This window comes from Somniosus microcephalus, chromosome 6, assembly GCF_052327205.1.
Source record: "Somniosus microcephalus isolate GS21.2 chromosome 6, FLI_Smic_1.0, whole genome shotgun sequence".
Classification (NCBI taxonomy): Eukaryota; Metazoa; Chordata; class Chondrichthyes; order Squaliformes; family Somniosidae; genus Somniosus; species Somniosus microcephalus.
In genome coordinates, this window is record NC_140992.1 from 179,307,759 (window position 1) to 179,332,212 (window position 24,454).

Here is a 24,454-nt window from a genome sequence, read left to right on the forward strand (position 1 = left end):
ACTCAACCGTGGCTAACAAGGGAAATTAGGGATAGCATAAGATCCAAGGAGAGGACATATAAATTGGCTAGAAAAAGCAATAATCCTGAGGATTGGGAGCAGTTTAGGAGTCAACAAAGGAGGACAAAGGGATTAATTAAGAAAGGGAAAATAGAATATGAGAGTAAGCTAGCAGGGAACATAAAAACTGACTGTAAAAGCTTTTATAGATATGTGAAGAGAAAAAGATTGGTCCCTTACAGTCAGAATCAGGGGAATTTATAATGGGAAACAAGGAAATGGCAGACCAACTAAATACATACTTTGGTTCTGTCTTCACAAAGGAGGACACAAATAACCTCCCAGAGATGCCGGGGAACATAGGGTCTAATGAGAGGGAGGAACTGAAAGAAATCAGTATCTGTAGGGAAATGGTGTTAGGAAAATTGATGGGACTGAAGGCCGATAAATCCCCAGGGCCTGATGGTCTACATCCCAGGGTACTTAAGGAAGTGGCCCTAGAGATAGTAGATGCATTGCTGGTCATCTTGCAGAACGCGATAGACTCTGGAACAGTACCCATGGATTGGAGGGTAGCTAATGTTACCCCACTATTCAAAAAAGGTGGTGGAGAAAAAGCGGGGATTTATAGACCGGTAAGCCTGACATCGGTAGTGGGGAAAATGCTAGAGTCTATTATAAAAGATGTAATAGCAGAGCACTTGGAAAGCAGTGACAGGATCGGACAAAGTCAACATGGATTTACAAAAGGTAAATCATGCTTGACTAATCTACTGGAATTTTTTGAGGATGTAACTGGTAAAATAGATAAGGGAGAACCAGTGGATGTAGTGTATTTGGACTTTCAGAAGGCTTTCGATAAGGTCCCACATAAGAGATTAGCGTGCAAAATTAAGGCACATGGGATTGGGGGCAAGGTATTGACTTGGATAGAGAACTGGTTGGCGGACAGAAAGCAAAGAGTTGGAATAAACGGGTCGTTTTCCGAGTGGCAGGCAGTGACTAGTGGGGTACCGCAAGGATCGGTCCTAGGACCCCAGCTGTTCACAATATATATTAATGATCTGGACAAGGGAATTGGATGTAATATCTTCAAATTTGCAGATGACACAAAGCTGGGTGGGAGGGTAAGCTGTGAGGAGGATGTCGTGAAACTCCAGTATGATTTGGACAGGTTGGGTGATTGGGCAGAAACATGGCAAATGCACTATAATGTGGATAAATGTGAGGTTATCCGCTTTGGTGGCAAAAACAGGAAGGCAGATTATTATTTGAATGGCAATAGATTGGGAGAAGGGGAAGTGCAAAGAGACCTGGGTGTTATTGTGCACCAGTCGCTGAAGGTAAGCATGCAGGTGCAGCAGGCGGTTAAGAAGGCAAATGGTATGTTGGCCTTCGTAGCAAGAGGGTTCGAGTACAAGAACAAGGATGTCTTGCTGCAGTTGTACAGGCCCTTGGTGAGACCGCACCTTGAGTATTGTGTGCAGTTTTGGTCACCTTACCTGAGGAAGGATGTTCTTGCCATGGAGGGAGTGCAGCGAAGATTCACCAGGCTGATACCTGGGATGGCAGGAATGACGTACGAGGAGAGATTGTGTCGATTGGGCTTATACTCACTGGAGTTTAGAAGATTGAGAGGGGATCTCATCGAAACCTATAAAATTCTGTCAGGTCTGGACAGACTAGATGCAGAAAGGATGTTTCTGATGGCCGGGGAGTCCAGAACCAGGGGTCATAGTCTAAGGATAAGGGGTAAGCCATTTAGGACTGAAATGAGGAGGAATTTCTTCACCCAGAGAGTGGTGAACCTGTGGAATTCTCTGCCACAGAGGGCGGTGGAGGCCAGTTCATTAAATATATTCAAGAAGGGGTTGGATATATTTCTTGAGGCTAAAGGGATCAAGGGAGATGGGGAGACGGCAGGGACAGGGTACTGAATTTGGATGATCAGCCATGATCTCATTGAATGGTGGAGCAGGCTCGAAGGGCCGAATGGCCTACTCCTGCTCCTATCTTCTACGTTTCTATGTTACTTCTTATGAACACTGGGGCGAAGGATGAATTCAGAGTAGCACAAAACAAGCGTGTCGCATAACATTAAAATGTACTGGATTAAGCATGACTTTTCTTAAAGTGAATTGGCACCAATACTCAAAATAAGCTTAGTGACAACACAGGTCAGTCCAGTATGTGAATACAGCTGCCCCACCTGTGCTGCAAGCTCTGAGAGAGGAGGTGGGGGGTTGGGCAGTTGCAGGATTGCTCTTTGTTGCTGCTTTTCTATGAAGGACAGATGGAGGACTGTTCAAAAGAAGGAATCCAACCATTGTTTGTCGTTCGTGCTGCATGGTTTCTGAATGGGGCCTGACGAGGAAACTGCCCAGACGTGAAGTTGGGATTGATTCTGAGCGCAGAATCTGAACAGTTTCCGATGGGAATCATAGGTTGGCCTGAAATTTCTTGAATCAACAGGGAACAGGATAATTTATCAAATATATTAAGAAATCTGGTATTTACTAAATTTGCACTGAGATGTAACGGGAGATCAGTACTGAACCAATCTTTCTTTTTACTGTAGGGACAGGCTGTCCAATTTGATTACTTTTGACTCTGGCTGACTGTAGCGTTAAGTGTCCCCTTATGGACCGATGGTGGATTCAGCACTTGTGTAGCAGAAATGTCTTGTTGCGTTTCCAACTCATACGAAGAGCGGGTAATTGATTTTAAGCTTCAGAATAGCCTTGTACAACATGCTGTTATATTGCAACCCAAACTGAAGATCAATCAATGGAAAATCGTGGGAAGCACACCCATGATTTCCTGATTCATGTTTCTGTTGCATTCCATCGCAAAACCAGGCGTTAACTGTTGTGTTTCATGCTGCATTTTTCTTCCTCTGTGCCTCCTCTGCGACATACTGTGTCTTTCTTCATCCCTCTGCTTCATAGGCCCCGATATTAACGGGGAGGTGGGAAGAGTTCAGGGGAGCCTGGTAGTGGCTGAAGATCCCGGCAAGGCTGGGGATGTGGGAGCCCCGCCGATCTTAAAATCATTTTAATAAATCACTGTGGATTCCTGCCAGACAGTGTGCCTGGCCGGCAGGCGGGGTCAAAGACTAACGGCAAGAGGTAACAGCCGGGGACCCATGGGATCAGTGGACCTCCAAATTTGATTGGCCCAATACTTTCCCAGCTGGCCTTCTTAAAAACTCCAACTCATCAAAAATATGCTGCCTGTCTCCTCTCTCACACCAACTCCCACTTGACATCACGTCCCATCCTCGCTGACGTCCCGTCCCCCACCCCCGCCAACAATACCTCAAATTTTAAAAATGTCCTCATTGTCTTTAAAGCCTTCCATGGCCTTGTCCTCCCTATCTCTATAATGTCCTCCAGCCCTATTTCCCTCCCGAGCTCTGTTTCTCTGATTGCCGCCTCTTGTGCAACCACCTCCCTTCGCCCCACCATGGGTGGCCGTGCCTTGAATCGGTTAAGACCCAGTCTCTGAAATTTCCATCGTAACCTCTCTGCCTCATCTCCTTTAAGATCCTTCTTGAATCTCACCTGATCCATCAGCCCTCCTAATTTCAACTTCTTTGATTTGACATAGGTTTTTCTCACACTTCTGTGTGAAGCACGTTGGGATGTTTTTGTACATTAAGGGTGAAATCTGTTGTTGCATCACTCTCCATCATGCTGGTCCTTTGTAACCTCTTAATTAACCTCATTCCAGACTTCTGTTTCTTCTCAAACTTGTAAAACTGATTCAAAAGCAGTGAATACAGGGAGGCAGAATGGTCTTTGCGCCATCATGTTTTCATGTGCGTGGAGAATTACTTCACAGTAAATGTGTAATTTGTGACAATCTTATAATGTCATTAAAAAAAAATCACCCATCACCGCTTACTTGCTGACCTACATTGGCTCCCGGTCCGTCAATGCCTCGAATTTAAAATTCTCATCATCATTTTCAAATTCCTCCATGGTCTCACCCCTCCCTATCTCTGTAACCCTCTGAGATCCCTGCACTCCTGACTCTGGTTTAAACTAAATTGGCAGGTGGATGGGCACCAGCATATAGAAGTACAAAAGAGGAATAAGGTGCATAAAGGAGGGAGAGTGTTGGACAGTACTAGAGAAGGAAGTAGTACCATATTAGATAGGAGCAGACTAAGAAGGACTACGAGGAATACAAAGACAAAATGTGGTGCATAAGGTTGGTGAGCTACAAGCCCAATTAGCCGTGTGGGAATATGATGTAGTGGCAATAACAGAAACGTGCCTTAAAAATGGTGAGGTCTGGGTGCTTAATATTCACAGATACGAGGTGTTCAGAAAAGATAGGGAGGGAAAAAAAGGGAGGTGGGGTGACAATGCTGATTAGGGAAGACACTGTAGTGTTGGAAAGAGAGGATGTCCTTGAGGGGGCAAGGACAGGATCCATTTGGTTAGAGTTGAGAAGCAAAAAGGGTATGATCATGCTATTGGGGTTATTCTACAGGCCTCCAAATACTGAGAGAGAGGTAGAGGAGCAAATCTGCTGGGAAATCAGATGTGCAGGAACTATAGAGTGGTGATATTGGGGGACTTTAATTACCCAAATATCAATTGGGATAATGTTAGAATAAAGGGAAAGGAGGGGGAGGAATTTCTGAAATTTGTTCAGGAGAACTTCCTTGACCAGTATGTTCTAGGCCCAACTAGGAAGGAGGCATTGCTGGATCTGGGGTTGGGAATGAGGTGGACCAAGTGGACCAAATGTCTGTGGGAGAACACTTGGGTAAGAGTGATCATTGTATCATAAGGTTTAGATTAGTAATGGAGAAGAGCAAGGAACAATCTAAAGTAGAACTTCTAAATTGGAAGAGGGCTAACTTCAATGGGATGAGAGGAGATCTAGCCAGGGTAAAATGGAACCAAAGATTGACAGGAAAAACTGTAATGCAACAATGGGTGATCTTTAAGGAGAACATGTTCCAGGTACAGGCTAAGTATATTCCAACAAGAGGGAAAGGTAGGGGAACCAAAACCAGGGCTCCTTGGATGACGAGGGAGATAGAGAATATGATGAAACAAAAGAAGAGGGTGTATGATACATGTCAGGTGAATTTTTCAAGTGAGAACGAGGCCAAATACAAGTTGAGAGGGGAAGTGAAGAGGAAAATAAGACTGGCAAAGAGAGAATATGAGAATAGAATGGCAGTTAACATAAAAGGAAACCCAAAAGTCTTCTACCGGCATGTAAACAGTAAGCGGGTAGTAAGAGGCGGGGTGGGGCCTATTAGGCACAAAGAAGGTGATATATGCTTAGAGGCGCAGGGCAATGCTAAAATACTTAATGAGTACTTTGTATCGGTGTTTACTAAGTAAGAGGATGCTGATAAAATATCGGTAGAAACGGAGATAGTAGAAATAATGGATGGGGTGAAAATTGATAGGCAGGATGTACTGGAAATGCTGGATATGTTTAGAGTGGATAAGTTGCCTGGTCCGGATGGCTTGCCTCCCAGGTTGCTAAGGGAAGTGGGGGTGGAGATAGCGGAAGGGCTTGCCATAATCTTCCAATCTTCCCTAGATGCGGGGGAGGTGCCAGAGGATTGGAAAGTGGCAAATGTGACACCCTTGTCAAAGAAAGGTTGTAAGGACAATCCTAGTAACTACAGGCCGGTCAGTTTAACATCAGTGGTGGTTAAGGTTTTAGAAACAATATTCAGGGAAAAAATTAACAGGCACTTGGAGAGGTTTAGTTAATTAAGGAGAGCCAGCATGGATTTGTAAAAGGCAGATCGTGTTTGACTAATCTAATTGAATTTTTTGATGAAGCAACAGAGAAGGTTGATGAAGGGAATGCAGTGGATATTGTCGATATGGATTTTAAGAAAGTGTTTGACAAAGGCTGGTGAACAAAACTGAGGCTCATGGAATAGGAGGGTCAGTGTCAGCTTGGATAAGAAATTGGCTTAAGGACAGAAAACAGTGAGTCGTGGTAAATGGTTGTTTTTCAGACTGGAGGATGGTAGACAGTGGTGTTCCCCAAGAGTCAGTGCTAGGACCACTGCTTTTTTTGATATATATATAAATGACTTGGATATTGGAATACAGAGTAAAATTTCAAAATTTGCTGATGATATCAAACTTGGAGGTGTGGCAAACAGTGAGGATACCACCTTTGAAGGTGGCAGGGCATATTGAGAGAGTAGTTAGCAAAGCATATGGGATCTTGGGCTTCATAAATAGAGGTATTGAGTACAAAAGCAGGGAAGTTATGCTGAACCTTTATAAAGTGCTGGTTAGGCCACAACTAGAGTATTGTGTCCAGTTCTGGTCACCACACTTTAGGAAGGATGTGAAGGTCCTTGAGAGGGTGCAGGGGAGATCTACCAGAATGATTCCAGGGCTGTGGGGGGAGAGATTCGGTATCGCCCCGTTTGGGGCGCAATTATCGGCCGGGCGCAAAGTTTAGCACCTGCCGCTAATTATTGCCACCAACTGCAAACTTGGCCGCTATTGTCCCTGGAGGTGATTTGAGCGCTAAATCGGGCGCTACACACCTCTCTTAAAGCGCTAACGCCGAGGAGCGAGGCGCTACCTCAGAGCGCTGGCAAAGCTCATGTGATGTCAGTTAGCTATGGAACACAGACACACTGGCGCCAGCCAGTTCTTAAAGGGGAGGGTTGAGCTTGCTCTCCATCCACACCCTGCTCATTGCAGCCTTGAATCTCGGCCTGGAGAGACCTGTACATGAATTCTGCTGGAAAAAACAATGGAGAGGCCCAGGGAAAGAGCTCAGAGTGCAGCCCCCGTAGTCTCTTCTAAATTGATGCAAGGAAGGTCAAATCAAAATGAACCTGCAAAGAGCCGCAAGCCTACATTTCGTTGTACTGCACTTGTGCACGAACAATGACAATAAAGTTGATTATTATGATTATTATTATTAAAACTCCTTCACACAGTGTTGAATCTCTCCAGAAGTCTCTCTCTCTCTCTCTCAGAATGTGTGGTGCAAAAATGTCGGCGACAAAAAAAGGCAGGAAGAGGCTGCCTTTAAATAGCGCTCCGCCAGTCCCTTCCCGACTGCAAAATGTTCCCCTCTAACTGTCGTTGCTAGCAGCAGGCAGAAAGGCAGGGGGTGCCACTCAATATCCGGTCTGGGGTGCTACCAGGGCGTTGCATGCTCGACTGACGTCACGATCTGCGGGTGCAGGAGATCGTGGCAGTAGTGTTTAGTGCCGCCGCAAAATGTCAGGTCAATTTCGCTAGCGGCGCAAACATCGCCGTGCCCGGCCACTAGTTGCTTAGGGCGCTAATGGGAGGCGCTAATCAACCGAATTTTTCCCCGTGGGATTTTAGCTACGAGGTTAGGTTGGAGAAGCTGGGGTTGTTCTCTTTGGAACAAAGGATGTTGAGGGGAGATTTGATAGAAGTGTGCAAGATTATGACGGGTTTGGATAAGGTAGACAGAAAGGCTGTTCCCATTAGCTGATGGTACAAGGACTAGGGGACACAGATTTAAAGTTTTGGGCAAGAGATGCAGGGGGGACGTGAGGATGAACGGTTTTACGCAGTGAGTGGTGAGGACCTGGAACTCGCTGCCGACGAGGGTGGTGGAAGTGAAGACAATCAATGATTTCAAAAGGAAATTGGATAGACACCTGAGGGAAATAAACTTGGAGGGCTACAGGGATAGAGCGGGGGAATGGGACTGACTGGATTGCTCTGCAGGGAGCCGGCATGGACTCGATGGGCCGAATGGCCTCCTTCTGTGCAAACAAGACTCCAGGATGGTGTGTTGCTTCCCTGGTGCAAGGGTCAAGGATGTCTCGGAGCGGCTGCAGGGCATTCTGGAGGGGGAGGGTGAACAGCCAGTTGTCGTGGTGCATATAGGTACCAACGATATAGGTAAAAAACGGGATGAGGTCCTAAAAGCTGAATATAGGGAGTTAGGAGGTAAATTAAAAAACAGGACCTCAAAGGTAGTAATCTCAGGATTGCTACCAGTGCCACATGCTAGTCAGAGTAGAAATAGAAGGATATTTCAGATGAATACATGGCTAGAGGAATGGTGCAAGGGGGATTCAAATTCCTGGGGCATTGGAACCGGTTCTGGGGGAGGTGGGACCAGTTCAAACCGGACGGTTTGCACCTGGGCAGGGCCGGGACCGATGTCCTAGGGGGAGTGTTTGCTAGTGCTCTGGGGGAGGGTTTAAACTAAAATGGCAGGGGGTTGGGAACCTGAGCGGGGAAACAAAGGAAAGGGAAACAAGGATAAAAGCAAAAGACAGGAAGGAGAAAAACAAAAGTGACAGGCAGAGAAATCAAGGGTTCAAATCAAACATGGCCACAGTAAATAATAATTCTAAAAGATCTAAGAGCGTTAAAAAAACAAGCCTGAAGGCTTTGGCCTAGAAATTCGGTTGGCTTTGCGCCCAGTTTTCACCCAAAGAGGGCTTATGCGCCAATAGAGGAGTTCGCGCTGATATTCAGCGCTGCGGTAATGGCGGCGGTAGCCGGTAGCGCTGCGCCGGCACCGATGACGTCATCGGTGTGCGCAGTGCCCCGGTTCCGCCCCGATGCCGGCCCGAATCCCATATTCAGTTGCCGCCGCCTCCTCCGTGGCGGCCGCTACTTACATCCGGAGACCAGGGCCTTACTGCAGCCTTAGTGGGGTGCATAAAGGTGGAGGTGCGGCCGGCCGCTTTTTCGGCGGCCGCCTGCCCGCACCTCCTTCCCCGGCCTCCTCCACCACCCCCCCCGCGGCATTGCCGGCTGCTTTCCGCGAGCCCGGCACTTCTCCGTGGTGCCGGGCTCATTTGCCGGCACAATCCAGCGGCGATCTCCCCGTTGCAGGCACCTCCACCTTAAGAGAAGGAGGAGGCCTGCAGTACCGCAGCCTGCCGCACCGCATCAGGTGGCGCAGTGGCGCCTACAGCGCTGAAATTCAGTTTCAGCGCCCCAAGCGGGGGCGGGCACACCCTGGAATAGCACCCGGTTCCGACTTGGGGCGCAAAAGCCGAATATCTGACGGGCGCAACTGGCTCCGCGCTCAGCGCTAACTTTTGGGCGCAAACCAGCTGGCGGGCCCAAACTGAATTTCTAGGCCTTTGTGTCTTAATGCGAGGAGCATTCGTAATAAGGTGGATGAATTAGCTGCGCAAATAGAGGTAAACGCATATGATATGATTGGGATTACGGAAACATGGCTCCAGGGTGGCCAAGGCTGGGAACTCAACATCCAGGGGTATTCAATATTCAGGAAAGGTAGGCAAAAGGAAAAGGAGGTGGGGTAGCATTGCTGGTTAAAGAGGGGATTAACACAATTGAAAGGAAGGATATTAGCTCTGATGATGTGGAATCTGTATGGGTAGAACTGAGAAATACCAAGGGGCAGAAAACATTAGTGGGAGTGGTATATAGACCTCCAAACAGTAATGCGGAGGTCGGGGATGGCATTAAACGGGAAATTAGAGAAGCGTGCAATAAGGGCACAGCAGTTATCATGGGTGACTTTAATCTACATATAGATTGGGCTAACCAAATTAGTAACAATACTGTGGAAGAATTATGCCTGGAGTGTATACGGGATGGTTTCCTGGACCAATATGTCAAGGAACCAACTAGAGATCAGGCCAGCTTAGACTGGGTATTATGTAATGAGAAAGGATTAATTAGCAATCTTGTTGTGCGAGGCCCCTTGGGTCGGAGTGATCATAATATGATAGAATTCTTCAATAAGATGGAGAGTGAAATAGTTGACTCAGAGAATAGGGTCCTGAATTTAAATAACGGAGACTACGATGGTATGAGGTGCGAGTTGGGTAGGATTGATTGGGGAATGTCACTCAAAGGGTTGACGGTGGATGGGCAATGGCAAACATTCAAAGATCACATGGATGAACTACAGAATTTGTTCATCCCAGTTTGGCATAAAAATAAAACAAAAAAGGTGACTCAACCGCAGCTAACAAGGGAAATTAGAGATAGCATAAGATCCAAGGAGAGGACATATAAATAGACCAGAAAAAGCAGTAAACCTGAGGATTGGGAGCAGTTTAGGATTCAACAAAGGAGGACAAAGGGATTAATTAAGAGGGGGAAAATAGAGTATGAGAGTAAGCTTGCAGGGAACATAAAAACTGACTGTAAAAGCTTTTATAGATATGTGAAGAGAAAAAGATTCGTGAAGTCAAGCGTAGGTCCCTTGCAGTCAGAATCAGGGGAATTTATAATGGGGAACAAAGAAATGGCAGACCAATTAAATACATACTTTGGTTCTGTCGTCACAAAGGAGGACACAAATAACCTCCCAAAGATGTCGGGGAACATAGGATCTAATGACAGGGAGGAACTGATAGAAATCAGTATTTGTAGGGAAATGGTGTTAGGGAAATTGATGGGATTGAGGGCCGATAAATCCCCAGGACCTGATAATCTACATCCGAGAGCACTTAAGGAAGTGGCCCTAGAAATAGTAGATGCATTGCTGGTCATCTTCCAATATTCGATAGACTGGAACAGTACCCATGGATTGGCGGGTAGCTAATGTTACCCCACTGTTCAAAAAGGGTGGTAGAGAGAAAACGGGGAATTACAGACCGGTAAGCCTGACATCGGTAGTGGGGAAAATGCTCGAGTCCATTATAAAGGATGTAATAGCAGAGCACTTGGAAAAAAGTGACCGGATCAGACAAAGTCAACATGGCTTTACAAAAGGTAAATCATGCTTGACTAATCTACTGGAATTTTTTGAGAATGTAACTGGTAAAATAGATAAGGGAGAACCAGTGGATGTGGTGTATTTGGATTTTCAAAAGGCTTTCGATAAGGTCCCGCATAAGAGATTAGCGTGTAAAATTAAGGCACATGGGATTGGGGGCAAGGTATTGACTTGGATTGAGAACTGGTTGGCAGACAGAAAGCAAAGAGTAGGAATAAACGGCTCTTTTTCCAAGTGGCAGGCAGTGACTAGTGGGGTACTGCAGGGATCGGTCCTTGGACCCCAACTATTCACAATATATATATTTGATCTGGACGAGGGAACTAGATGTAATATCTCCAAGATTGCAGACGACACAAAGCTGGGTGGGCGTGTGTGCTGTGAGGAGGATGCCGAGAAACTCCAGTATGATTTGGACAGGTTGGGTGACTGGGCAGTAGCATGGCAGATGCAATATAACGTGGATAAATGTGAGGTTATCCACTTTGGTGTCAAAAACAGGAAGGCAGATTATTATCTGAATGGCAACAGATTGGGAGAAGGGGAAGTGCAACGAGACCTGGGCGTCCTTGTGCACCAGTCGCTGAAAGTAAGCATGCAGGTGCAGCAGGTGGTTAAGAAGGCAAATGGTATGTTGGCCTTCGTAGCGAGAGGGATTGAGTACTGGAACAAGGATGTCTTGCTGCAGTTGTACAGGGCCTTGGTGAGGCCACATCTTGTGTATTGTGTGCAATTTTGGTTGCCTTATCTGAGGAAGGATGTTCTTGTCATGGAAGGAGTGCAGCGAAGATTCCCCAGGCTGATACCTGGGATGGCAGGAATGACATATGAGGAGAGATTGGGTCGATTGGGCTTGTACTCGCTGGAGTTTAGAAGAATGAGAGGGAATCTCATCGAAACTTATAAAATTCTAACAGGACTAGACAGACTAGATGCTGGAAGGATGTTCCCAATGGTCGGGGAGTCCAGAACCAGGGGTCACAGTCTAAGGATAAGGGGTAAGCCATTTAGGACAGAGATGAGGAAGAATTTCTTCACCCAGAGAGTGGTGAACCTGCGGAATTCTCTACCAAAGAAGGCAGTTGAGGCCAATTCATTAAATATATTCAAGAAGGAGTTGGATATATTTCTTAAGGCTAAAGGGATCAAGGGATATGGGGAGAAAGCAGGGACAGGGTACTGAATTTGGATGATCAGCCATGATCTCACTGAATGGCGGAGCAGGCTCGAGGGGCCGAATGGCCTACTCCTGCTCCTATCTTCTATGTTTCTATGTGCGTAAAGACTCTATGGCCTAGAAATTGGGTATAGCCCCGCTTGAGGCGTTAGAACTGGCGATGCGCAAAGTTTATAGCCAGACGAAACTTATCGCCGCCTGGTGCGATATTGGGTTGCATCGCCCCCAAAGGGGATTGAGGCGCTAAATCAGCCGTTGCACGTGCTCTTAAGGCGCAAAAAGTCAGGCGCTACTCAATATCGACTCGGACGGGCGCAGCGCAGATGAACTCAATTACGGGAAAGCACGAGACCTCCAGGCGCCGGCCGGCTCTTAAAGGGGTGGGTCAGTCAGTCTGAGCTTCAACACCCAACGCCCTGTAGGCCTCAGATTCGGCGCTCGCCCTTGTCTGGCGGTACAAACTTGTTCATCATGGAGAAGGTTAGACAGAGAGCAGAGCGCTTCAGCACTGAGGCCCTGGACCACTTGGTGGCTGCAGTTGAACACCGTCGAGAGGTCCTGTATCCGGATAATGGCAAGAGGCCGAATCAGAAGGCTTACCGACGATCTTGGAGGGAGGTTGCTGTGAGTGTCGACTCCAGCAGCATGGCGACCAAGACCCCTGTTCAGTGCAGGAAGAAATTCAACGACCTCACACGGATCGTTAGGGTGAGTGATGGTTTACCAAACTTGTGCTTCCCTGCATCTGCAGCTGACTTCGGCCACCCTGTTGCCATGATGCCCCAATGGCCATCTGTCAGCAAGCACCCATGGCCCTTTCTGGCCACACACATGGACAGATGTCTCAAGGCCTCATGTAAGGGCTCTTGCACCATGGGGGGCATGCGATGAGGTCTTAAGGCATCATGTTACAGAACTTCCCCTTATTTCCCCTGCAGTCCAAGCTGGCGATGATTTGGAAGGAGCAGCGTCGAACCGGTGGCGGACCTCCACAAGTGGTCACTCTCACGGATCTGGAGGAGAGAGTGCACCAGATACTTGGAGGACGTCTGTCTGGTCCTGTGACCACTGCATCTGCCGACCCCATTACAGACAGCGAGGGTAAGACTCTCAGCTTTTTCACCTGTTGCCTTCCACTTGGTCCCCCCGCCAGCATGCATCCTCAGTGTGCAGCCATGTCAGAGCCTTGCCGCAATCTGGCATGCCTTTCAGCAAAGCTGTCTTTTTGCTAAAGCCACTCTTCTACCTCCCACTTTCAGATGAAGCAGCACCAACTCGGGCTCAACGCGCTGAAGCTGCCAGTGCCAGTGCCACCGGAGGCGAGGACCAGGTGGAATCCGGACCAGCCATTGCAGAATCCGGGGAGCTGACACATCTACAGACTGGGGATAGTTGTCCCCTGGAGGGGAGGGGGGGGGGGGGCTCTGAGGATGAACCAGTTGCCGGACCAAGCGGCATGCAGCCACACACGGGGGATAGGCAAGTGCGGCCACCGTCTCCCTGCAGGGCAAGGCAGGTCGTTATGACTGCTGCACAGAGTGCAGATGAGGTCCGTCGCCTGGCTGAGATGAGCAAACAGGCCCGGCTCAGACACACGGAGCTGATGGCTGCAGTGGAGAAGATGCCTGAGTCAATAGATTCATTGGCTAGGAGTATGTTGGACTTCGGGGCAACAATGGAGAGGACTCTGCAGGGCTTTGGGGCAACAATGGAGAGGACTCTCCAGGTGTTCGGGCAAACAATGGACAGGTCTATCCATGGCTTCGGGGCAACAATGGACAGGACTATCCAGGGCTTCGGCCCAACAATGGAGGACTGTCCACGGCTTTGAGTCGGCTATGGAAAGGACTGTTCAGGGCTTCGGACAATCCCTGGAAAGGTCTGTGCAGGGCTTGTCCGAGGCAGTGGAGCGGTCGGCACCTGGCTTGTCCGAAGCTATGGGAAGAACTGTCCAGGCCTTCTCCGAAGCACTGGCACCTCGCACACAGGTCCTCACTGTTGCCACGCAGTCACTTGCTGGGCTCCTCCACAGCCAGATTGACGCAACGCGATCTCTCACTGCAGCCACCCTCTCTGCATCAGACAGGATCACCCCGGGCACTTCCACTCCCGTACAAGGCCAGGAATCAGTGGAGCATGCGATTGTGGCGGATGAGCCGAGCCGCTCCCCTCAGATAGCCAGTGTGTCATCCGACCATGGTGCAGGTGTCCTCTCTCGGCAGGAGACCATTGCACATGCCAGCGCTGGGACGCCTGCATTGCAGCTGCCACCACCTGCAGGCCACACTGCTTCCAGCCATGGTCACAGCAAGCATCCTGCGTCCGCACCCTCCAAGCCCAGAGGTCGGCCAGGCCGTCCCTCAGGGGCTTCTGCGTGTCCAGACAGTCAGGAGGCGTCCCCCAGCCTTGAGCCCGCCACTGGGGTCCAATTACGGAGGAGCAGCAGGGAATGAAGGGGACGGGCGCGAAAGAGAAGTCGTTCTCCCTCAAGGGGCCAGTTGTAGAGGGAGGTGCTGAGACGTTTGTTTGTCCAAATTCAAGGACACCCTCACCTGCTGTGATATTTGCAGAAGGTTGGTTGAGTTTTGCGGCTTTGCTGAACAGTTCACAGTTTTTTTTAAAGTTATGGTTTCTGCTGACATGACGTTGTTTAGCTGTAATGAAAGACTTTTGTGCCAATAAACAGAAGTTTCAATGTGGCATGGTGCATGTGACTACTTTGAGTGATGCTGACATTCAGAGGCCCTCAAATATCCAAAGTGCGCATGAGTTAAGACTCTCATCATTCCGCCACAGGGGTGTCGACAGGAGTCCAGAGGAGCCTCTGACGTATGGACCTTCCACTTTCAGCAGTCCTTCCATCTTCCTCCTCCTCCTCCTCCGCCTGCTCTTCCTCCTCCTCCTCCTCCTCCTCCTCATACTCCTCCTCCTCCGCCTGCTTGTGCAGGGTTCGAGGGAAGGTTATGAATTGACGCGATCGCCTATAAAGGGCATCTGTCACTTGCCGGATGCAACAGTGGACTGCAGCCTGAGTGGCAGTTGCATTGTCCCCAATGGCTGACTGAAAGGATCCGTTGGCATAAAAATGGAGGCCATCAGTCAGTTTAGCCATCACCGACAGAGAGGTTCTGCAGCGTTCACGCGGCTGCAGATCCTGACCAAGCAGGTGGCACAGATCAGTAACAATGTCCCTCCAGATTCGGAGCCTTTCCAAACACTGCTCCTCCGACATGTCAAGGCTTGTCACCTGCTGCCTGAAGACCCTCGCAGCATCCCGTCGGATTGGCTGACCTCCATTGCCCCTCCTCCTTCTGGCCAATCCCGGCCCTCTCTCCCGCCGTCTCTCTGCCCCTTCACAGTATTGGGCGATGAGGCCGTCGCCCTCCAAACAAGCTCCCATTCCGATGCCAGTTGGTCAAAAGGCTTTTAGGTGTAGTGCTGCAAGTGCTTCGGACAGGGTTGAAGGTCCCAAGTACTGTAAAGCTTAATTCCCAGAACTCCGCTCCACATTAGGTCGCCAACTCTCTGTAGCAGCGATCGCAATGAGCAGTCCAAGTGGCAGAAGATTCTGCACTAGAGCTGTCCCCTTTAAATAGCGCCCCCCTACTCCGAGAAGGGCCTGTTAGCCCTCCCTCGAACTGTCACTAATAGCGCTGGGCGCTAAGGCTCCAGGCGCCACCCAATATGCGCTCAGGCGCTCCTAAAAGGCGTTGCACACTGAAATGACGTCATGAGCCGCTTGCGCTCGCGGGCGTGCGCAAACACTTTGCGCAGGCGCTAAATGTATAGTCAATATCTGAGTTGGCGCTATCTTCATAGTGTCCGCCCCAACATAGGGCTTCGCCCCAATTCTAGGTCTCTTTAGGCGCTCAGCGCCGGCGCTACCAACCCAATTTCTAGGCCTATGACTCTTGCGCATCCCCTACTCCCTGAGCACCAACATTGGCGGCTATGTCTTTAGCTGTCTAGGCCCTGAGCTCTGAAATTCCCTCCCTAAACCTCTCTACCTCTCTCTGCTCCTTTAAGACCCTCTTTCAAACCTACCTCTTTGAGTCACCCCTCCCAACAGCTCCTTCTCTGGCTCTGTGTCAATGTTTGTCTGATTAGGCTCAGGTGAAGTGCCTTGGGACGTTTTCCTATGGTAAAGGCGCTATATAAATGCAAGTTGTTGTCCTATGCTGACAGTTGTGATCATTACTGCAAAATCAGAGGCTATTTCTGTAAGCTATGGGGCAGTGACTGGCCCAAAAGCTGTTGGCAATATTTGTTTTATGAACCTGCACCTTACTGCACTGTGCAGCAGCCTTATTTTTCTACAAGTAAAAGCAATCCACGGCTTTCCGGAACACTGCACTGGATATGGTGTTGCATTTGCGGTAATGACTTCCTTCCATCCTGCTTATTGCTGCGAGCTTTCCCACAGGAGTGAGGTGGGGGTGTGCGGCGGGGGGGGAGCGGAAGGAGGGAAAGAAAAATAAAATTTTGAAGCAGCACTGCCTTTTGGGAGGGGGTGGGGAGAACATTTCAATAGATTTGAGAAAGGTCAGGCTTTTCGTGCGCTATGAGATACTGGGAGTAATTGTCGCTGTCACATAAAAAAGCCGAAGCAATTCCGGGGAAAAAAAAAGGCAAGCGGCTAAAAGGATCAAATTACACGCAGGCAACATACCTGTCATAGAATTCGTCTCTGTAATAGTCGTAGTCAAAGTCATAGCCACTTCTGTGGAAAGAAAAGAAGCCATTCAGTTAGGAGCTAAGCGAGTGCTGACAGCATCTTAAATAATTCTAATGACTCCGTGACAGCAGTTGTTATTTATCTCGATTCAGGTTAGCTGGCTGGCAGTGTGAGTCCTGAAGCTCGGGGCAGTGAGAGAGGAAACAGTCGGGCAAAGGCAGTAACAAGGGCTGCACAGAGCAGCAAAGGAAGACCCTAGGATCCCAGCTCCAACAGAATGTCTTCTGCTGTTGCTGAGGTCCAAATCGACTGCACTGCATGCCCAGACAATACAATGACTGACTGGCCTGTACGGCCCTGCCTTGTATGTTTTCCGAATTGGAAATGACACCACTTTTTCCACTCAATATTTTTCAAAAATTAATTCTGGGGAGGTGGGCTTCGCTGGCAAAGGACGGCATTTATTTCCCATCCCTAGTTGCCCTCGAGAAGGTGGTGGTGAGCCGCCTTCTTGAACCGCTGCAGTGGTATATATCACGCAGCCCATTGAAGGAGAGTCTACATGACACCGACAGCCATTTTATGCCAGGTACGGTGTCATGTGGAACTTGTTTGTCATATATTTTTAACAGGAATTGTTCGCCTGAGAAATCAACTCCTCCCCGTGCTACAGTGTATTTAAGATCAAAATAATTCTCCCCGCCCCTCCAAAAAACATTACTTTGAATAGAGTTAAACATAGCAACATTTATCAAAGGATTAGGCCATTCAGCCCCTCGAGCCTGTCCCGCCATTCAATTCGATCATGGCTGATCTGCACCCCAACTCCATTGACCTGCTTTTGCTCCATCTCTCTTCATACCCTTACAGAGTTCAACACCTTTGTTGAGATGCAAAACAAATGAATCCCATTGCAGAGGGTTTGATGACAATATTCACTTTGCACTTATTAAAATGATGAAACCTGCACCTCTTTTAGAAACGTTAAAATTCAGAAAAGCCATCTACGAGATAGGCACTGCGATGTATTGGCACTCAAATGCATTATATTGTGGCGGATCCACTAATGGACTCCGATCAAATGTATATAATTCCCTTTAACAATATGTCAGCTACAGCCTGAATCTGCATCTTTGTATATACCGTTTGCATGTACAGAGCGCGGGCAAACGCGATGACGTCACGCCGTTCATCACGTGATCCCCCATCGGCGGGAAAAACATGATGACGTCATGACGCCAGCCACGGGACCGCCCAAGCAGTCCTCGTGGAGCCTCCGAACTGACTAGACCTATATTCGTAGTTCTCTTGCAACTGTTTGTTAAACTCAATTAGTTTTACATTAAACATCGTTTGTTTGATCGCCTGAGTCGACCTCAGTCACTTGATAGGAACTAGACATTCCTACATTGGTGACCCCGACTTTTGCGAACGGTTTTCGCAGAAGGAACGAAGCATGGAAACAAAAGCCGTTGCATTGAAGCTGCCGCAATTCCGGGAGCAACAAGCAACCGCCTGGTTCATCCAGGTCGAAGCCCAGTTTGCATTACGGAACATCGTTGCGGATCAGACCCGATATTTTTTCGTGGTCTCCGCACTCGACAGTTCCACCGCGTTGCGTATCGTCAGCCTGCTTGAGAACCCCCCGGACGACCGCAAGTATGAAACAATCAAGGCGTGGTTGTTACAGGTCTTCGGGCTCACGAAGTCAGAACGCGCCCGCCGACTGCTCACTATGCCCAGCCTCGGGGACTCCAAGCCGTCTGAACTCATGAGCCAAATGCTCACGCTCCTTGGCTCCGAACCAGAATGCTTCCTCTTTAGGGAGCTCTTCCTCAGTCAGTTACCGGAGCAAGTACAAGCTGCCCTGGCCAGGTCCGAAGTCACAGACTGCGCAGCGCTTGCTGCCGAAGCGGACAAGATTTTCACGGTGACGCAGCAGTACTGCGATGCCACGAGGCGCCCATCCCCCACAGACGCCACCCCAGCTCCTCAACCTTCGGGGCTGTGCTCCTACCATGCGCGGTTTGGCGCGAAAGCCAGATGTTGCCGCCCTCCCTGCAGCTTCTCTCCCAAAAAAAAAACAACTGCAACCCCGGCAAAAGAAGAACGGGTCTGACGGGTGCCCCGCGGCTGCGATGGCAATCGGAAATTCTGGCACGCTGTTGTTCATCACCGATTCCATCTCTGGTCGGCGATTCCTATGCGACACCGGCGCACAGTGCAGCATTATACCCGCGTCCGCTATTGATGTTCAAGCTGGGAGGCACGGCCTCTCACTCGAAGCGGCTAATGGCGGAGCTATCCAGACCTTCGGCAAACGGCGGGTCCAGGTGTGCTTCGGCGGCCAGCGATTTGTTTGGGAATTTGTTACAGCCAGGGTTTCACAAGCCATCCTCGGCACGGATTTCCTGTGCGCCAACGGCCTCCTGGTCGATGTGCGGAACCGGCGGCTGATCAACGCGGCCACATTTTACTCCATTCCTTGCCACCGTGGTACCACCATGTCGCGCACCGTCTCCTACGCCTTCCCAACTCTGGACGAGTTCGCTCGCCTGCTCGGTGAATTTCCGGACCTGACCAGGCCTACGTTCTCCTCTACGGCCACGAAGCATGGTGCGGAACACCACATCACTACCATCGGCCCCCCGTTCCACGCGCGGGCCCGGCGCCTCGAACCCAGCAAGCTGGCGGTCGTGAAGGCGGAGTTCGCTACGATGGAACGCCTGGGGATTATTCGCCGGTCCAATAGTCCCTGGTCTTCACCTCTCCACATAGTACCGAAACCTGGCGGCGGATGGCGGCCATGCTGCGACTTAACGACGCTACCACTCCTGATCGATACCCGATCACCCACATTCAGGATTTCTCTGCCCATTTGGCTGGGAACACTGTGTTTTCCAAGGTGGATCTGGTCCGAGGTTACCACCAGGTCCCGGTACACCTGCAGGACGTGCAGAAGACCGCAGTCATCACCCCATTCGGCCTTTTTGAATTTCTGAGGATGCCTTTTGGGTTGAAGAACGCTGCCCAGGCCTTCCAGCGCCTCATGGACTCCGTGCTGCGGGACCTCAAGTTCCTTTTCGTCTATTTAGACGACATCCTCGTGGCCAGTCGAAATAAGGAGGAACACATCGCGCACCTACGCACCCTCTTTCTTCGCCTCAGCTAACACGGCCTGATTCTCAACCCGGCCAAGTGTCAGTTTGGTCTGCCCCACATTGATTTCCTGGGACATCGCATCACATCGGAGGGAGCGGTGCCTTTGCAAGCAAAGGTAGAGGCGGTGACATCCTTTCCGCGCCCGCAGACCATCAAGGCCCTGCAGGAGTTCCTCGGGATGGTAACCGCTTCGTGCCTAAGGCAGCTCTGCTCATGCAGCCCCTGTACGAGGCGCTCAAGGGCAAGTCTGGCAAGAATCCGGTAAGCTGGACGGTCGACATGGACCGGGCGTTCGTTGGCACAAAAAGCGCCCTTGCCAACGCGACCATGCTGGCGCACCCACTGCCAGATGCCACCATGGCCCTCACCACCGACGCGTCAGACTACGCCATCGGCGCAGTGCAGGAACAGTGGGTAAATGGAACGTGGCAACCGCTGGCGTTCTTCAGCTGTCAACTACGGCGAAACGAGCGGAAGTACAGTACTTTCGACCGGGAGTTGCTGGCTCTTTTTCTGGCCATCCGCCATTTCTGGTTCTTGCTGGAAGGACACCCTTTCACTGCTTTTGTAGACCATAAGCCACTAACGTTCGCTATGGCCAAGACTGCCGAACCGTGGTCAGCCCGACAACAACATCAGTTAACGTTTATCTCTGAATTCACTACTGATATTCAGCACATGGCTGGTAAAGACAACCTGGTGGCGGAATGCCTCTCCCGTGCGACCGTTCAGGCAGTCCAGCTCGGCATCGACTATGCCCTCATGGCTGCGGATCAAGCCTCGGATCCAGAGGTGCAAGCTTACCGAACCAGCCCCTCTGGCCTCCAAGCGGCCGACGTCAAATTCCATGCCGCAGGCACCACGCTACTTTGTGATGTCTCCGTAGGAGATCCTCGCCCTATCGTGCCGGTCGCCTGGCGCAGAAAAGTGTTTGACGCCATACACGGGTTGTCACACCCTGGCATGAAGGCCTCGCAAAGGCTGATGTCGTCCAAGTTCGTTTGGCGGGGCATGCATATGGATGTCCGCGACTGGGCCAACACCTGCGTGGTCTGCCAAAAGGCCAAGGTGCAGCGTCACGTCAAAGCTCCATTGGCCACCTTTGCTGTTCCGGAGCGACGGTTCGATCACTTGAATGTGGACCTGGTGGGGCCACTTCCACCTTCTCATGGGTTTACACATATCCTTATGATGGTAGACCGCACCACTAGATGGCCAGAGGCAGTTCCCTTGTCATCCACCAATTCGGCAGACGTAGCCAGGGCATTCATCTCCTCTTGGGTCGCCTGTTTCGGGGTACTGGCGGACATCTCTTCTGATCGTGGACTGCAATTTTCCTCTGAGCTCTGGAACGCTGTGGCTCAGGGGCTCGGCATCAAGCTACATCGCACCACAGCCTACCATCCACAAGCGAACGGCCTGTGCAAACGGTTTCACAGGTCGCTCAAAGCCGCACTGATGGCCAGCCTCCAAGGCACTGGATGGGTGGACAGGCTACCATGGGTCCTGTTGGGTCTTCGCACGGCACCCAAGGAAGATCTTCGCTCGTCCTCGGCAGAGCTCGTCTGTGGCCAGCCGCTACGCGTACCAGGGGATTTCCTTCCGACTCCAACAGAGCCACGGTCCACATCCAATCAATTCATCAGCCACCAGGAGGCAGCCAGGTGTTTTGCACCAGTACCAACGTCGCATCACAGCTTTCAGAGCTCCCACGTCCCAGCAGAGCTGAAGAACGCCGAATATGTGTTCATCCGCCACGACGCTCATCGGGATCCGCTCAAGGCCCCTTAAACTGGTCCTTTCCATGTGCTAGAGCCGGGAGACAAAACTTTCTCGGTGGATATCGGAGGTAAACCGGACCACATTTCGGTTGACCGGTTGAAGCCGGCACACTTGGACCTTGACCGCCCGGTCGAGACCGCACAGCCGGCAAAACGTGGCCGACTGCCCACAGTCGCCGTGCCAGATCAAGCGCAACCGCCCGCCAGCCCGCCCGCCGTCCAGCAGCTTCCACTTCAAGTGTACAGAAGTCGCTCTGACAGGCTTGTCAGGCCTCCTCGCCGTTTCACTTTTTCCGTTAAAGACAATTCTGGGGGGGCGCATGTGGCGGATCCACTAATGGACTCCGATCAAATGTATATAATTCCCTTTAACAATATGTCAGCTACAGCCTGAGTCTGTATCTTTGTATATACTGTTTGCATGTACAGAGCGCGGTCCCTTTAAGAGCGCGGGCAAACGGGATGACGTCACGCCGTTCATCATGTGATCCCCCACCGGCGGGAAAAACGTGATGACGTCATGACGCCAGCCACGGGACCGCCCAAGCAGTCCTCGTGGAGCCTCCGAACTGACTAGACCTGTATTCGTAGTTCTTTTGCAACTGTTTGTTAAACTCAATTAGTTTTACATTAAACATCGTTTGTTTGATCGCCTGAGTCGACCTCAGTCTCTTGATAGGAACTAGACATTCCTACAATATCATGCAGTGGTCCAGATCTGTGAACGCGCACTCATTTGGAGCGAGACTCACTCATTTTGCTTTAATTTACTGTATCTCAATTTGAAAAATAACCAACACTCCAGTGCAAGACAGCAGGGGTTATTCTTCATCATAAATCTCACTTCCATCACTTTCCGCCGATGTTGACAATTCTGGATAAAACTCACTGTCACTTCCCCACACTATGGGGGAGACTTTGAGGCCTCCATCCCCGGGGGATGAAAATAGTGAGGTATGACTTATCGCCCTGTTCCCGCCGGTGGTGTGATGTCCCTATCTTAGTCCGGGCCTAACGTTGGGTGGCCGGAGTGCACGTCTCAGTTAGGCAGTAGACCCTATTAATATGCAAATTGGGATTAATCATCATCATCATCATCAACAACAACAACTTGGGATCCTAAGATGCACATAGGACCCTGATCACCATACAGTATTAGGACAGGACTGGGCAGAGTGTGTGTCGTGCTCGCTCCGCCCAGTATCAGAGGAGGTCAGCAGGTAAGTTTTAATTTATTTTCGTGGGGCTGAAAGGGGCCGGAGTGCTCCTCCGGGCTTCACAAAATCAACCTGGGCCGATGCTGCACTGGGTCCCCCACCCCCTCCCCAGAACGGACACCCCCCCTCCAACCCCTACCTCCGGAGCCAGTGGGCTGCCCAGGGGCACTCAATTTCAGCCCGCTGCCCACTGGCCTGATGCTAACAAGGCCTGGCCCTCAAAATAGACCAGGCCTCCCGTCGGGATTATTGAGCGACCAATGGCCGCGTTCCATCGCTGGCCGGCTGCCTGAACACCGCTCGGAGGAAAAATCTGACCCCACATTGGCACTAATCCATTAAAGGCTCATGAAAACAGTGATTAGTATAATAATTAAGTCACTTTTACACTGGCTTTCTATTAATTTGGATCTTGTAATTCTGTGAGCCAGTTTCCAGTGAATATGCTATTAAATCTTTCTAACTGGGCTAACTCACAGGCCAGTTAGAAAGAAGTACTTGCATTTATATTCCAGAAATTCGGGTCTCCACGGGTGAGTACGCACGGGGTACCCACCCGTAAGCCCAATGGAAGTGCCGGTTTCCTGCATGCACTGCGTATGCGCGGGAAACCGGCACTTCCGTTCCCCTGAACGAAGGGGTTCAGAGGTCGAACGCGTGCGCGGGGGAGGCTGCGCGTGTGCATCGAACTTCGTTTTTTTTTGCAGGTTTTCCCAGGAGGGTAAGTCTGCAGAAGTTAGGCATATAAAGAGCACGGGCAAGGCCTGCTTTTTACAAGGTAAGTGGTGAATTAATTAAAATTAAAACATTTTTTCCACAGGTTTATTATTTTTAAATACTTTAAAGAAAGGTAAGTTTATTTTTAGCCCCGTTAGAAAATTTATAGTTTATTTAAAAAATGTGATGTTTTTAAAAAAATTATTTGAAGATTTAGTGATGTTTTGGGGCCCGTAGTATTTCTAAGTTTGACAGCACTTCCTGTCAAACTTATGAATGGAGCATTCCCTGCTCCGATTGGCTCCCCGTGGCCCACGTGATCCCAGGGGACACATCGAACTAACTGAGCCCCTGGGATACGCAAGCACTGCGCGCCGGCAGTTGGAGCAGGCCCAGGATCGGAATTCCACGGGGGCCCACAGCTCAACGGCCGGCGCGCTAGGTAAGTGCAGGTCGAGGGCTTACACCCGCGGGAAGCCTCTGACCCGAATTTCTGGGCCATTATTTCACAACCTCAGGATGTCCCAAAGCACTTTACAGCTAATTAAGTGATTTTGAAGTGCAGTCACTGTTGTAATGTAGTAAATGCAGTCGCTAATTTGCGAAAAGCAAGCTCCCACAAACAGCAATGTGATGATAACCAGGTAATCTGTTTTTAGTGATATTGGTTGTGGGATAAATATTGGCCAGGACATCAGGGGGAACTCCGCTGCTCTTCTTCCAATTGTGGGATCTTTTGCATCCACCTGAGAGGGCAGAAGGGGCCTCGGTTTAACGTCTCATCCGAAAGACAACACCTCTGACATTGCAGCACTCCCTCAGCACTGCACTGGAGTGTCAGCCTGGATTATGTGCTCAAATCTCCGGAGTGAGACTTGAGACCCAGACCCTTCCGACTGCGAGGTGAGAGTGCTACCCACTGAGCCACGGCTTACCCAAGATTACTTGGGTCCAACAAACAGATTTAACAGCATAAACACCGGGAACGTGCTCCCAGAGGCCGGGCTCCCAG

The 24,454-nt window shown here is 50.0% G+C and overlaps 1 protein-coding gene across 1 annotated transcript in view; it reads right to left on the reverse strand.

Moving 5' to 3' along the window:
- Window positions 1-24,454, reverse strand: part of LOC147116230 (RNA-binding Raly-like protein) — a 1,022,237-nt gene that overhangs the window by 184,839 nt on the left and 812,944 nt on the right. The window contains exon 4 of the mRNA XM_085991011.1: window positions 16,560-16,610. Coding sequence (XP_085847137.1) covers window positions 16,560-16,610 — 51 coding nt within the window. The remainder of the gene's footprint in view (window positions 1-16,559; window positions 16,611-24,454) is intronic.